This window comes from Arvicanthis niloticus, chromosome 3 (assembly GCF_011762505.2).
Source record: "Arvicanthis niloticus isolate mArvNil1 chromosome 3, mArvNil1.pat.X, whole genome shotgun sequence".
Taxonomy (NCBI): Eukaryota; Metazoa; Chordata; class Mammalia; order Rodentia; family Muridae; genus Arvicanthis; species Arvicanthis niloticus.
In genome coordinates, this window is record NC_047660.1 from 41,155,000 (window position 1) to 41,171,795 (window position 16,796).

General features: G+C 42.5%; 1 protein-coding gene across 2 annotated transcripts in view; it reads right to left on the reverse strand.

Moving 5' to 3' along the window:
- Vwa8 (von Willebrand factor A domain containing 8) overlaps positions 1–16,796 on the reverse strand; it is a 320,110-nt gene that overhangs the window by 113,807 nt on the left and 189,507 nt on the right. For both annotated transcript variants that reach the window (XM_034497994.2, XM_076930688.1), the window contains 3 exons: positions 15,936–16,055; positions 13,867–14,072; positions 11,546–11,697 (listed from right to left, as the gene is read on the reverse strand). In XM_034497994.2, the coding sequence (XP_034353885.1) occupies positions 11,546–11,697; positions 13,867–14,072; positions 15,936–16,055 (478 nt within the window). The remainder of the gene's footprint in view (positions 1–11,545; positions 11,698–13,866; positions 14,073–15,935; positions 16,056–16,796) is intronic.

The following is a 16,796-nucleotide window of genomic DNA, read 5'->3' on the forward strand; positions in this document are numbered from 1 at the left end:
CTATTGGAACTCCCCCCAACCCCCATATACCCTTACACATTCCAGTCACACACTTAACAGAGAAAGAAAGCCCATTTAAACACAAAATAGCAGTGATGGGCACTACTGCAAATTCCCAGTGGTATCCTCCTTTGTGGAGAACTATAAAATCTCCTTCCCCACAGCTCACAAGTCCCTGTCCACTTTACATTGTTTTGCTGAACACAGTCTGTATGTGAGTGTGCTTTTGTATTTTCTTCTGTATTCCTGACTCTATGTTTAGTTCTTAGTTTCATTTACAAAGTGTACCTCTGCCACCCAGAGCCTGCTGAGGTCACAGAAATGCTGTCATCTGGATTCGCAAGATGGGAAGATTGGGTAGAACTGCTATTTTTGGCTGGCACTTCCTAACACTCCAGAATGACCTTGCAGTGTCAGGGCAGCTGTCCTGCCTTCCAGACAAAGCAGATGTTGACAGCTTGAGCCATGGTCTCTGGCTGTCTTTTTCCTGGAGGCTGTTATCAGGCTACAGGTCTGAAGGCTAGCTTTAAACTTTCTTGCATCTTTCTTCAAATTCCCCTGGAAAGAAAATACCTTCTTTTTCTCTGTCATCTGCTCTAACAAGTATATCTTAGTGGTTTCAAATCTTGTGTTCTTTCCTTTCCTAATCATCTCCAGCTTGGGAGTGAAACTCCAGCCATCATCACTGGCAATGTAGAAACTTCCTGAACTTCCCACAGGATAGATCTACAGAGGGACAATTCGCCTGAGAATAAAGACATTGAAAGTAACACATCAATAGCATATCTTTCTGATTTAGTTAATTGGTGATTCAATGTGTAGGGTTCAGGCTTTATTTAATTAGTAAGAGTTTGTTTGTTTAGGGTCCACTGATTGGCCACCTCCTTCTCTCAATGTTGTCTTCTCTTTTCCATGTTGCCACAGATAACTAGGTCCTCCTTCATCACCAGGGATTCCTGCCGCTGCCTCCCACTGAGACTTCCTATGCTCAGGTTCCCTACCAATCAGTTCATCACTTTTTGAAAATGAAAAGAGCCCCTTTCTGCCACACAGGTAATTCTGGCTGTTCCATCTAAGGCTCAATACCTACCCTGCCACTCACGGAGTTCTTGCACCTCAAAATACACCTGCATTTTCTTTACCTTTGGGACAGCAAGAGGGCCCAGTGGGGTAAAGGTTCTTGCCCGTGACCTGACTTTGATCCCCAGCATCTACACGGTTGAAGGAGAAAACTGACTCATGCAGGCAAACTGTTCTCGGCCTCCACGCACACTCTGCAGCAGGTTTACGAGGAATAAAATGTAATTTTAAAACTTATTAAATTTCTCTGCATGAGTTGTTCTCCCTCCTGCATGTGTCCAAGCACACAGAATAATACTGCCCAGCTTCAGCCTCCTTACCCTCATGGGCTCACCCAAGGGCGAATGCCTTTTCCCACTAACAGACAGCTACAGCATGACACACACCGCTTGTTCTTGACTCCTTTCTCGGTCACCATGACCTACTTAAGACAACATTGCGTCCTCTTGACCTTTGGAGCTCTTGCTCCCACATGGTGCCCTCTTACCCACACCCAGCAGCACATGGAAAGTGTCTGTTTAATGGGTGAATGAGTGAATGAGTGAATGAGTGGTTGGCATTTTGACCTATTTGTTTTCTCTTCTCCGAGGGGCAAATCTTCCCCAGTGTGTTCTGACTATGTCTTAATGTTTCTTTTGCTTAGAAGAATCTCAGCAAAGTGTGCAGTCTACTTGCAAGCAATTGTGGAAGTGGCCTCACCAGGCTTTGTAAGGTGCATTCTATGTGATCAGGTGACGTGAGTTTATAAAACCTCACCTACAAAAGCTTGAAGGATTAAGGACAATGATGTGAGACTGCTTAAGACCTATATAATCTCAAACATTCTCTGTAGACCAGGCACACTGAACTATTTTTTTTTTTCTTTTTTATTGGATATTATATTTACATATCAGATTTTATCTCCTTACCCCATTCCCCCCACCACCCAGGAACCCCTTATCCCATCCCCTTCCTCCTGCTTCTATGAGGGTGTGCCCCCACCTACCCCCCAACTTCCACCTCCCCACCCTCCAATCCCCCCCCCATTCAACATGTGGAAGAATGTAAATTAATCCATTCTTATCCCCTTGTACAAAGCTCAAGTCCAAGTGGATAAAGGACCTTCACACAAAATCAGATACACTGAAACTAATAGAAGAGAAGGTGGGGAAGACTCTCTCAAATACCTGGGCACAGGGGAAAAGTTCCTGAACAGAACACCAATGGCTTATGCTCTAAGATCAAGAATCGACAAATGGGACCTCATCAAATTGCAAAGCTTCTGTAAGGCAAAGGACACTGTCATATTGACAAAATGGCAACCAACAGATTGGGAAAAGATCATTACCAATCCTACATCAGATAGAGGGCTAATATCCAATATATACAAAGAACTCAAGAAATTAGACTCCAGACAACCAAATAACCCTATTAAAAATGGGGTACAGAGCTAAACAAAGAATTCTCAGCTGAGAAAATTCGAATGGCCGAGAAGCACCTTAAGAAATGCTCAACATCCTTAGTCATCAGAGAAATGCAAATCAAAACAACACTGAGATACCACCTCACACCAGTCAGAATGGCTAAGATCAAAAACTCAAGTGATAGTAGATGCTGGCGAGGATGTGGAGAAAGAGGAACACTCCTCCATTGTTGGTGGGATTGCAAGCTGGTACAACCACTCTAGAAATCAGTCTGGCGGTTCCTCAGAAAATTGGACATAGCACTACCTGAGGACCCAGCTATACCACTCCTGGGCATATACCCAGAAGATGCTTCAACACATAACAAGGACATATGCTTCACTATGTTCATAGCAGCCTTATTTATAATAGCCAGAAGCTGGAAAGAACCCAGATATCCTTCAACAGAGGAATGGATTCAAAAAATGTGGTACATTTACACAATGGAGTATTACTCAGCTATTAAAAATAATGAATTCAAGAAATTCTTAGGTAAATGGATGGAACTAGAAAATATCATCCTGAGTGAGGTAACCCAATCACAAAAGAACACACATGGTATTTACTCACTGATAAGCGGAGATTAGCCCAAAAAATTTGAAACAACAAAGATTCAACTACCAGACGACATGAAGCTCATGAAGAAGAAAGAACAAGTGAGGATGCCTAGGTCTTTCTTAGGAGGAGTAACAAAATACCCAAGGGAGAAAATATGGAGACAAAGTGTGGGACAGAAACTGAAGGAGGGGCCATCTGGAGACCATTCCACCTGAGTATCCATCCCATGTGCAGTCACCAAAGATAGACGCTGATGTGGATGTCAGGAAGTGCATGCTGACAGGAGCCTGACATGGCTGTCTCCTTAGAGGTCTGCCAGAGTCTGACATATTCAGAGGCAGATGCTCCCAGCTAACTGAGGGTTCCCAATGAAGAAGTTAGAGAGATGACTGAAGGAGCTGAAAGGGTTGGTGGCCCCATGAGGAGAGCAACAATACCAACCAACCAGAGCTCCCCAGGGTCTAAGCCACCAGCACATAGGGAGGGACCCATGACTCCATCTGCATATGAGGGGGAGGATGGCCTTGTCGGGCATAGGTGGGAGAGGAGATCTTTGGTCACATGAAGGCTGAACACTGAGTGGGGGGGGGGGAATTCAAGGGTGGGGAGGAGGGAGTGGAGGGGTAGGTGGGGACACACCCTCATAGAAGCAGGAGGAGGGGGATGGGATAAGGGGTTCCTGGGTGGTGGGGGGAATGGGATAAGGGGATAAAATCTGAAATGTAAATATAATATCGAATAAAAAAAGAAAAAAAGGATCAAACCAAAACATCTGTGCAGCTACTCTCGCCCTGTAGCAAGAGAATATAAAGCAGTCTGTGAGAATGGAACTGGCTACCGTGCTGAGACTGAGTGACTGTGTGTTCTGCTGTGAGGGGGGCATCTTTATCAACACCCCAACCTCCCACTCCACCAAAGCCCAGAAGAGGTGAGAAGAATGTAAAAAGTCCAAAGATGTGGAGGGTAACACTGTCTGATACAGCCATTGTACCCATGTAATTGTAGCTATGGTTACCTGCACAAGATCAAGCCAGCCAACATTCCAGTGTGGATGGGGTAGGAGCTCACAAGGCCCCACCCCACCCAAGGAGCAATTAGGAGCAAAAGGGAAATTTTTTCTTCTATAGATACTGATAGGTTGCCCATTTATAAACGTAGACAACATCAACTAGACTTAATTCATTTATTCAAAAAGTGAGAGACAGCTGGATGTAGTGTGTATATCTTCAATCCCAGCAGTCAAGAGGTAGATACAAGCAGATCGCAGATCTCTCTGAGTCTGAAGCCAGCCTGGTCTACATGGTGAGCTTGCCAGGGCTAAATAGTGAGACCCTATCTGATAGGGGTGGATGAAAATTAGGAATGTGTGCTAGGAGGACTTGGAGAGAGCTGACAGAGAAAATGAGGGCAGACATGATCGTATTTCATTGCTTGAAGTTTTAGACTTCCCATGTTCAACTTCTCTACCCAGTCAGATCCTATACGTCCTTCTCTAGGGTCAAATAAAAAAAAAAAAACTATCCTAAAATTCACAGGGAACTACAAAAGACTCCACATAGCCAACACAATCCTAAGAACAAAGACCAACATTGGAGTGGTTACCAATCAAGATCTCAGACTACTACAAAACCATAGTACTGAAAATACAGGTGCAGAATCAGACGGGCAGGCAAATTGAACCAGACTGAAGACACCATATGGTACATATAGTTGCAGCCATTTAGTAAAATAAATGGCTATACATCTGACAGAGGACAAATATCTGGAATATATAAAAAGAGGTAAAAAAAAAAAAAAAAAACCAAAAACAAACTAAGCAGTTGATTCATTCAAAAAATGTGCCTGGGATCTGGAAAGAGGAATCTTATAGGGAGAAAAAAATGGATAAAAAAATATCGCAAAAAATGTTCCTTTTCTCTATCAATTAGGGAAATTTCCTTGAATAACTTTGAAATTTCATAGTAGAATGAGAGTGGTTGAATGCCCTATCCTGCTATTTTTTAGCTACATCATTTCTTACATTATTCAAGGAACTAAGCCCTGGTTCCTTAATGTGTAAGACAAATCCCAACACACATGCACATCTAGTAGAATAAGGGAGTTGATATTCCTAATGTTCTTGGGGAATGTGGTCAGGAGTTGAAAGATACCAACTACTGTAATTTTTGATACTTTAAAGCTGTGTTAGATGAGGTTGGGGTGGGGGTAGCTCAGTGGCAGACCATGTGCTCTGTATGCAAGAGGCCCTGGGTTCAGGCTCTGGGTGGTGGGAGGGGTTGGGGGACATTCTATGTATCCCCAGTTGAAAATTTTGGGTTGATGCATACCAATTCCAAGCCTACTGTACTGAAATACCAGAGTGCCTGCTGACTTGATCTCTCATCTGCCACAGATGAAACTGAAGAATTCTGTCCTCAGAGGAGGTGTTGTGAGTTTGACCAATGCTTTATTGTAATAGAAGCAAAAGTTCCAAGAAAGGGCAATTTCTAAATAGAAATACTTTTATTTAACTTTTAAAATAAAAAAAGAGAAAATTTCCCATGTCAAAACAGTGGATGCTTAAAAACTAGAATACAGAAGTGATATATACTTTCCAAAACTAAAACAGTACATAAAGCCTCTCCCAGTGAAGGGTAGATACCATTTTATTTTACATTGTTTAAAGTGTAGACCATCAAAAACTCCTATTAAAAATGTGGGTTAATATACTTCCATAACTCATGAATTCAATGTTATATTATTTAGCTTCAAAGTGAGATTTTACAACATTTTAAATAAAGCAGTAGGAGAACGCCTAGCAACAAGACATCTGAGTAGTAATTGCTGGGCTCTAATAAGGCACTGTCACCAGCAGCGGGCACTTCTCTGGTGTATCACACCAAACTTTAGGTGTACAAGCCATCTAGTAAGAATATTTGTATATGACTGTATGTGACTGGAAGCACAAGGACACTGAGCACATTCATACAGTCACAGAGCTCTGATCTAACAGGTCTCCTCCTTCTCTTGAGAGGCTCTCCCATGGCTTACAAGTCTGCGCACGGAGGTTAGAGTAAGTGTCTTAAGCTTAAAATCCAAGGAGGGAAGGGAACGGAGCAAAAACAGAAGTGGGAAAGAATGTTATACGTAGTTAAATCTCTCATTATTTTTTCAACAAAGACACTTGAGGATGAAGTGTTTTAGAAAGTGTGTCTCTTAGCAACATGTGCACTCCTAAGAGAAAAGCCTTGGGAAGTTAAATGACGGGAACAACCAGATGCCTCAGTACCATGACATGGCACATAGGATGGTAAAAGGCCCCAGGGATTTTCAGCAGGCACTCCTGGGAGCTGGCCAAGTGGCTCAGCTGGTAGAGTGATTTCCTAGCATCACATAAGCTAGGCAAGGTGACACATGCCCAAGGTGACACATGGCCCAGTGCTCAGAGGCTAGTCTGGAATACAAGAGAATGTGATTCACAAAAATCAAACAAAAAACCCAAACCAACTTCCAAACAGTTATTTCTGTAGGGTAGAATGTATGGGAGTCCCTGGTTTCTTGGTATTTTGTTTACAAGCTAGCAATAAGAAAAGTGCTTAAGAAAAAAATGAAGAGGTGCCGGAAGAGATACCAAGTCAAGGGCAATGAATTTGGAGCAAAAAGAATGGCCACTGACGTGGTTTCAAGGTTGTGCATCACAGGCAGGGCAAGAAGCAGAGGCAGCCCTGGAAGCTGGAGGTAACCCTGTTTATTCATCTCACAAGGACCACAGCCAATGAGAGTTCATCCTGTGTTCCAAGTCAGGAGACACACAAGTTGGAGATGGTCATTCAGAGTCTTATTCTAAGAGCTTCCATCACGTCACAGGGAAAACTTAAATACACCTGAGTGAGCACACAGTGCAAGTATATGTACCATAGACAATGATGCTTCCAAGTACAATAATTGAAAATCTTAAGTTGCTTTGCTTTTATTTTGTAAAGTTCTTTAAAAAAAAACAAAAAAAATAAAAAATTTCAGTTTCTAATAACTGTTTCAGAAGTTGCCAATAACATTGCTTATATTGTCATTGGAAGACACACAGCATGCTGGTGCAGACACATACACAGACACACAGACACACAGACACACAGACACACACACAGACACACACACATAGACACACAGAGCAACTCTGGCCCTGTTTTCTCATAGTCTCTAAGGGTCTCTGTCTCAAGTTCCTTATCTACAAAGCAGTTTTATGCATGGTGTGCATGCATGTGGATGTGTGTCTAACAGGTTTACTGTGAGAACTGCTTTAGCTGGTGTAGCCCACACTGCCTGGAGAGATGTGGCACTTGTCACCTACAGTGCTTCTGCTGCCACTGTCTAATATGATTCCATTATCATTATCTCATTAGTGTGACAATAAATTGCTGTAATCATAGCATTCTCAAGCATCTGCATTTATTTTGTATGAAATGACAGTTCTTTCCTTTTAATTGTGGTTAAGTATAAAATAGTGTATGTCATTTAAAATGGAGGTTGAGAAAATGCTCTCCTTTTAAAATACATCTCAGCATGATGGATTTTATAAATTATCCTAAAATAGACCTTTTAATTTGGAAGCACTGATATGATAGCAGACTGTTTACACTTAAAAGGAGCTTCAGAATAAGAGCTCAGTTGAGAAACAGGCATGCAATCTATGCTAAGGAAGGTTGTAACTATAAGCATAGGTACCTATGTTTATAGTACATGCTGTATATGTTTTTCTTCGGATGTTTAGAACTAATCCTGACATGTATGTAATATGTTATATACACATATACATAAATTAAATGGTACCATATACATACAACACATATAAAAAATAGCATTTAAAACCAAAGCAATTAGTTTCAATCCAAATATTCCCATGTCTGTCCATGACACTACAGCATGCAGACTTGAATGGCTCCATATGGCACACACACACCACTGACTAGTTATTTAGCCACTGAACAAAAAAATAATGGAACTTCAATTCCCTATGAAGCGTATTTCTATGTGGAAGTCATTTCTCCCCGTGTGCCTGATTGATCATACTTATCATTTATTTGACATGTTCTTTTTCATGTAGGAGAAATTGCAAAGGGAATAAGCCAAAACCATCCCAAGAAGGTCCCAATAGAAAGGGGTAAGGGCAACATGGACATCTGACCGCCAGTTCAGACCTGGTACCAGGATCTGGGAATGTTTGTGCACCAAGAAGAAGGGCTACATTGTGACCAAACCACTAAAACAAACACCCCCCTCCAGCTAAACCCAACAGGCCTGCAAGCTTTGTTAAACAAGACAGTAAAGTTCTTCTCACACTGGGCCTGGAAGTGCTCTGTACTATTTCAGAGAGAAAGAGGGAGAGAACACTTTTCTTCCGGGTATTTCACCACAGGGCACTAAAATGATGGAGTTTTTCTTCTCTTTAGACAGGCTCTTACTGTGTAGTCTTGGTTGTCCTGAAACTCAATGTCTAGATCAGGCTGGCCTCCAACTTAGAGATCTGGATGTCTCTGTTTCCCAAGTGCTGGTATTGAATTCCTGGCTTGACACCACCACTCTTAAACACCCCATATGTATTCTGATTTGAATTGAGGAAGGACAGACAATCTGCAGCTGCGTATCAATACCATGTAAAAACCTCCCTCTGTTCCAATGCCTGCTGCATTTCTCTTCTGAGCTTCATGAGGTGGTGGCGAAATTATCTCCCCACTCTCATCTGCAGTGTAGCTGTGACTGCATGATTTTTGCTCCCATCCAATCAGGATGACGGTTAATTATGTAACAAGAGAGTTAAAGGTTTTAACAAGACAGTTCATTTGCAGAAAGAGGCTGTGAGACAGCAGAGTCTGTGAGGGCAGAGGCTGTGGCGGCAGAGTCTGTGAGGGCAGAGGCTGTGGCGGCAGAGGCTGTGAGTGCAGAGGCTGTGAGACAGCAGAGGCTGTGAAGGCAGAGGCTGTGAGAGAGCAGAGTCTTGTGAGGGCAGAGGCTGTGAGGGCAGAGGCTGTGAGACAGCAGAGTCTGTGAGGGCAGAGGCTGTGAGACAGCAGAGTCTGTGAGGGCAGGGGCTGTGAGACAGCAGAGTCTGTGAGACAGCAGAGTCTGTGAGGGCAGAGTCTGTGAGACAGCAGAGGCTGTGAGGGCAGAGTCTGTGAGACACCAGAGGCTGTGAGGGCAGAGGCTGTGAGACAGCAGAGTCTGTGAAGGCAGAGGCTGTGAGAGAGCAGAGTCTTGTGAGGGCAGAGGCTGTGAGGACAGGGGCTGTGAGACAGCAGAGTCTGTGAGGACAGAGTCTGTGAGGACAGAGGCTGTGAGGACAGGGGTTGTGAGGACAGAGGCTGTGAGGACAGAGGCTGTGAGGACAGAGGCTGTGAGGACAGGAGTTGTGAGGACAGAGGCTGTGAGACAGCAGAGGCTGTGAGGAGCTGCATGAGGATAAGCACACTCTGGCTGGACCAGGACAGTCCTGTGTCTTGTGTCACATCTCCTTTTACAGTTACTGCCAACACTTCTTCCATTCTCAAAAGGGTCCTGATCTAAACAGCAAATTTTATTCTTATGTTTTCAATAATAAAATGCTCTCATTTTTTTCCCAGCAGGGATTCCATTCAGTGAAAAAACTGCTCCAAATTCAAAAGAGGAGAAACTCATCACTCTACGAGTGCAGCTGTGTCCGACCAAGGGATGCAGTCAAAGACCGACGGCTCACTAAACCCCAAGCCTTGCTGACTTTACCAGCTGATTTCTCCAAAGTAAGGCTGGTAACCTGACAGCAAGAGTCCTATGGAACCCGTGGGTTTTGTGGAAGGACCAGAAAACATCAGTACTGTGAGCTGCTGGAGTCATTACAACTTACAGATGAAAAACCTGCTCTGAATGACTGTACACATTATACACGATACAAACACCTGTATCCCCAGAACACCTCGCCTTGTCTCCACATTTGCTCTTGGCTCATTCTTAGGTCTATGTAGCTGTGTCTAGCCCAATATCAAGTGTAAGGTTGATCCTCTTCTCTCCAGACCGCCACTGTGAGAGCAGAGACAGCAGTCTCTTGCCCTGGCAGGTACAAACACACTGCACTAAGTGCTGTTCTTCACAACTAAACATGACAACAAGTCAAGCCATTATTCTGCCTTCCTTCCAAAAGAAAGCTGCCAACAACTTTCTTATAATTGATGTGCAGAACTAATACATATTACACCAATAAATAATACACTAAGAAATTAGCTGCAATTCACAAATCTACTTTCCACAGAGATAGAATCTTAATTACATAAGCTTGTTAACAGTGATTAAACCATCCCATTGCCAAGTGAAAAAGAAAGAGAAGGGCCTGTAAGAAAGACATGAGAGTAACAGAAGCTTGTACATTTAAGACATGTTCTCAACTCTCTAATATAGAAGATGCTGTACACGAGAACTTACATTGTTCAAAATGTCCATAAGGACGCTAACCGATCACTAAGACAGTATTATATAACTATCAGCGTCACCGATCACTAAAACAGTATTGTACAGAAAACCATCAGCATAAGCAACTAACTCCCACTCACGATTCCTGAAAGAAAATGACTCAGCGACAACACAAACCAGCACACTCACAATGTCTACCATAGCACCATCTTGTGCTTTTACCACAGAAGGGAAATATTTGTTTCTCTTTGAGGAATTCTTGGTACATTAGTAATTTATTTTTCTTGGCTTCTACTATATTTTTATAATGAGTTCAAAGAATGATGATCTGTGGACTTAGGAAAACATATATTGCCAGACTAATCACTGACTTAAACTTAACCTCATTCTAAATAGTGCCTCCCATAAGAGAATAAGGTCCAGTAATTTACCTTAAGAACTGTGATTGCTTCATGTGAATTTATGGTAACCTACATTTTGTAGACAGAGATGCCAACTGCTGTCTGGTCAACAACACATTTGGTTTGAACATGTAAAAAAGGTGGGTTGTCATCCCATGTGCTAGGAATCTGATTTTTCTCACTACCTCTGTCATTTATAAAGCTAGAATTAGCACCCTCTGATCTTCATTAATCTGGAATATTTAGAAGCCTATCTGTCATAAAGAAAGCATCTTGACAAATGAACATTTTGCTCTTTATGCAGTTTTCATGTCTGTACAGTGACGTGCACTGGATTATGAAATAACAAGACCCACAGTCATTCAACAAAAGGACAGAGACTGATAAAGAAACAAATATTTCCCTTTATTTGAGTGTGTTACATCTACTCGTGGGATAGTCATAAAAAAGGAAAATTATAATTTACAGGAGTACAAATGATGCTTCTTAACTGAGAACCAGCCAGCAAACAGTAGCATCTGAAGAACACTACTCCTGGAGGGCTTCCCACACCAAGTCAGCTTAGTAGTGTCTACAGTAGACTAGGAGCTATCACCGTCTAAGAGTCAGAAGAACAATGCTCAAGACTATATCAACAGGGGGTTTCCTTACTCCTTTGCCAGCTGCACATTGGTAGGCTTTGCTCCAATGGGGATCCCATATTTGTGCAAAGTGTTCATCAAAATCTCCCTCATGTCGTTGTTGTAAGAATCAAAGTCAAATACATTCCGAACCACACTGGAGAGGCCTTCAGTGGGAAATTTCTGTATGAAAAAAAATGTTCTCATTATCTATGAGATACAGCATACATCATTATAAAAGTTTGTAAAACAGAGCAACAGCACACTGATGTACTTCAGCAGAAATGCATTAGCTGTGTCCAATAACCAGGCAGGAAGGAAACACACACACTTATGCTTAGCAGCAACTGAGAAGGAGGACTGCACCTCCTCCATTCCTACTGTGTATCTCAGGTGTGGACCTCTGCTCAGATCCTCTGTTGGCTTCTCGACCTGCTTAATGCTGCACTATTCCACCAGCCAAGACATGAAACAGACTAGACGTCTGCTGACAGATGAATGGATTAATATGTGGTATGTATGCACATCAGGGTTTTATGCAGCCATAAAGAAAATATGTGTGTCACTTGCAGGAAAACGCATGGAGCTGGAGATCAGGAGACATGATGTAAGCCAGAAGCAGAGACAAGCATGCTGTGTTCTCTCATGTGACTTCTGCACTGAACGAGCACACAGAGGACATGCAAGTGGGAGGGGGGCTCTGAGTGGCAAGGATGAGGTTTAAAGGGGGAGAGGTGTGGGGGACAAAGGAGGGCGAGAATGGAAAGACAGAATATCATGTTCTCTCTTACATGCATGGGCAGTTTTAACTACGTGCACACACACTCACACTGACACATACACGCAGCGGAGGGAACAACTTGGAGAAGAGAACTAATATGAGGTGAGGAGGAATAATGGAGAACAGCAGAGGGGAGGGGTGGACAGAGAGAGGCGCCGTGCCATGCCTGTATAAAAATCTCCTAATAAAACCCATTGTTCTGTATTCTAAATAAAAAGTAATTTACAAAAAGAAAAATGGGCATACCAGATTGACCAAGCTAAACAAACCAGCTAAATAAAATGTTGAATGTCAACACAGACATGTCTAGAACACTCGCGGCCTGTGAATAAATGGGAAAAGGATAAAGGCACAAGGAGGGAAGAGGAACAAGGACAGGACATAGAGCAGGGTTCTGCCTGCTGCTCCCTGGAACACAGAGCTGAGAAGGCAGGAGCCACCACAGCTCAATGTGTGCCGGTGGTTCCTCTACCGACTGCTCCCATTTCCTCTCGGAGCTGCCATCCAAGATGGTGTGCTGGACTCAAACTATACAGCAAGGCCTCATACAGAGACTACGCTTTTCTTTTTCTTTCCATATAAATATATTTATATTTATTATACACACACATACATACACATATATAAAACAAAACATATATATATATATAATGAAAGTATATATTATACAATAAAACATAATATATAATAAAAAATACATTTTTCAAATCAGTTTTTCAGGCCTCAGGATAGAATGCAATATTTCTGTCTGTGTATATGCTGCACTATAATTAAAAGCACATGAACTGACTTGTTTGTCATTTTTTATAATTCTATCTTAATGGATGTAATCATTTAAAATCTACTCTCTTAGCAGCTTTGAAATGAACCTTCCATTATTATTAACTGCTCTTCAGTCACTGTTATGTGTAATACAATCTCTTCCTCTGCCATGGAAGCTTTTCTCGCTTTAACAATCTCTCTCCCTTTTTACCTCCCAGCAACCTATTTTCTCAGTAAGGTTTTCTTGGAGGGTTAGAGATCAAAGAGAATTCAAGAGTCTCAAGGCTGTGGCTGTTGTCTGGAGACCATTATTTGCTATATAGAGTTGACATGGTTTTTTTTTCTTCTTTTCTTTATCAAGTGGATTATACATTGTATATGATCACAGGAATTTTATTCTCTTGAGCACTTACCTATTGACAAATGTTCTTTTAGTGTATTGTCTGTTAGATCTTGTTCTACTTTCTACCCTCATGTCATTTGTACATTTGTAATATTTCCTACCCAGACACTACACACACACACACACACACACACACACACACACACACACACACACAAACACACACCATATCAAATTTCAAAACAAAACCAAAATCATCTCATCAAAGTTTTCAGCTGATTGGTAATGCTCAAGGCATAAAACTTGCCAAAGCCAACTCCAAGACTGAAGGGAGACCATTCATTGGTCTCTCAGATCTATTACTCAGCTTCTGCACACATCATATCAGGCTGCCTGGCTGACCTATCATAGAATGGAAATGGCAGTTATAAACTGTGCAGTCTGGAAGACATAGGGGCAACCACACCTGTAAGTGTTTGACAATGTTGACAACTTCTCTGGTGGAATACGGATAGTTGATAATCCCTTGGTCAGCCAAGTTCCTCAGCTCTCCGAAGGCTGCCACAAGCTTCTGAAGGATGGGTTCAGGCACATTTGGGCCATACTGTTTGAGCATCTCAAGCTCTGATTGGGGCTTCGGGTTGTCAATGGCATGACAGCTAAAAATGTCACCTACAGAAAAGAAGAAGAATCCCATTCAGTGAGCTGAATCCATTGTAAGGCTGCAAAACAAATTGAAATCCTGGTTTAAAGAGTCAAGAAATATTTTCTGTCAAAAAGGATGGAGTTATTATTATAAATCAAGGGGATTAAGAAAAAAATTCATTTAGCAATTCAGTCTCATACTGTGGAAATATTAGATCTGAGGTAAGGTGTTAATAACAGGCAAGTTGGAAATAAGTGTGTTCAGCAGGGAACTGGGGAGTCTGGCTGGAGAGAATTCATGGCAATAACAGCTATTTAATTGGTACTGTAAAATGGCGGACTTTGATTGTACCAAGGGAATGAGTGCAGACAGAGAAAGGAAGAGTAGTGCATTCTCAGAAGGAGTCGGTGAAGAACCTGAGAAGGAGGAAGCCCAAAGCACCTGAGGAAGCACCAGGAGGCAGGGAAGGAGAGGACAGAGACTCCTTGTGGCAGCTACCCTAAGTGCTCCAAGGTAAGCCACTGCCAAAGAGCCATCACTAGGTAGGCATAGTCACAGAAATGGCCCTCAACTCTTAAGAATTGCTTCTGGCGTGACTCAGGCAAAGGTGTGATTAGAAATGACTGGAAAAGGGAGAAGAGGAAAGGGAGAGGGAAACTGAACTTCTGAACACAAACAGTAGCTCTGAGTTTTGCTGTAAGCAACAAACAGGCAGAGGGAAGAACAGAGAGCCTGTCTCAACAAACAAACAAAACCAAAAAACTAAGGTGTATGAATGAGGCCAGGATGAGAAGAGCAAAGTTGTCCAGAAACCATTGTGCAGAGAGGAGTGGAGCAGCGATGTGGGAGAAGGGGAAGAAGAAGATAGAGAAGGGGAGGAAAAGGGTTGGAGTGGGTGAAGGGAACAAGGAGCAAATCATCTAGGAATGAGAGGGACACTTGGCAATGGCAGATAGAGACAACATAGACACCGAGCATGACTGTAGGCCTTGAGATGAATGTGAGTAAGGGGCCCCTGGTTGAGAGCAGCTGTGAAGATCCTGATCCTGGGAAGAACATATGCCTTTCCATACTAGAGAGAGCTATAGACTTGCTCTGGAGTGTTCATATGAGCACATCTGTAACAGCAGCAGCATTTCAGGAATCTAAAATAAAAACAACCTAAATAGTATAAGTGAGCCTACAGCATATACCTGTTCCTTCTGGAATGTATGGACTACCATCCTCATTTCCATGACTTTTTGTTTTAATTACTATTCTGAGGACTGCTTTTTATTTCAGCATGCTAGTGTTACTAGTTCTCTGGCATACAGAAGAATTTCTTTATCTAGTCTTCTTTGGAAGGACTGTAGCTGTTTTCATTCTAGTTACTATACCCAATGCTGTACTGAGTGTCCTTGTACTTAGATGGCTATTCAGATAAACCATTGGGGCAAATCCTGTGTGAAATGCCTGATCAAGATCCTAACATGAGCACAGGCTTGCTTTGTACTGTGAGAGTCCAGAGTAGGAGACTCCTCCTTCATGCACAATGATGACGATGACGCATCCCCGGGGGCCTTTCTACTCAGGATGAAGGTCTTCTTGGAGCTGGCCGTGGTCTTTTAGTTAGAGAAGGTGATAGGAGCAGACACCAGTGCCATTCACTATGAGTATTAAACAGTAAAGCACAGTACAACTGCTTAGAAGGAAGTGCTAAGCCAGACCTGCACACGAAGCTCAGCTCTACCACTCGTTAGCTAAGTGATCTCAGAACAGTAACTCCCGTGAGTACCTAAAGCTCTCCCCTCCCCGTGTAGCTAGGAAAAACACAGCCCATGGTGAGAACAGCAGCCACTACAGCATGGCGGCCGAAACTATAATTGCTATTATTAAGTCATTGTTTTTACCTAAAGTTCCAAAGAAGTCATTGCCCAAGAAAGGGAAGCCAGGCCTGTTGGCCAGAACCATCATCCTAAAGTCAGGGTGAATCACGACAACGTTCTCTCTTCCATCCACACTAGCTGCATCTGAAAAGTAAGATGGGTAGTTTGTGAAACCTTCCTCAAAACAGGTGTTCCTGACTCAAATGTCACCCACAAGACTGGTAGAACATATGACTAACATGGTTCAATCTGGAACACCAGAAAAAAAAAAAAAAAGCTGTTTAAAAATCACACTTGAGTTTGAAAATTACTATATTCTTCTACTTCTGAGCTAGCCTTCCAAATCACAGGAGAGCACACCGAGGGCTTGACTCCAGCTTTGTCTTGGCAGCCCGTCTCCTTTCTTGGTGCACTCTCTCTGGACTGCTGTAAGCTGCAGAGCAAGGGTCAGGCTGAGTTCTAGCAGCTGAGAATCTGAGGGAGTCTGTCAAGGGTCAATACTCATGCTTTGGCAAATCCTCCTTTTTCATAAACTGTGAAAGGGAAATGGTGGAACGCTGTTACTGGTGCTAAGGAGAGGCTGCAGCACCAACAGCACCTAAGAGGACCACCTCTACGATGCTGAGCTTTCTAGTAGAGCCCTTTTTATGTGTGCTCTTCAAATATTGAAAATTTTATGGTACTGGCTATGTTTTTTCTACGGCTAGTTTTGAATTTTCAAGTCTTCCAGGAGACAAAAAACAAAAACACAAAAAACAAAAAAATTTGAAATTAGAATTTTTCACTGTATTTGGCAAATTTACATTGTCTTGTAGTTATATATACTTGTGCTGGTTAGGTGTTGTTTTGTTTTTTGGTCAGCTTAACACGTGGTAGTTCACCTGG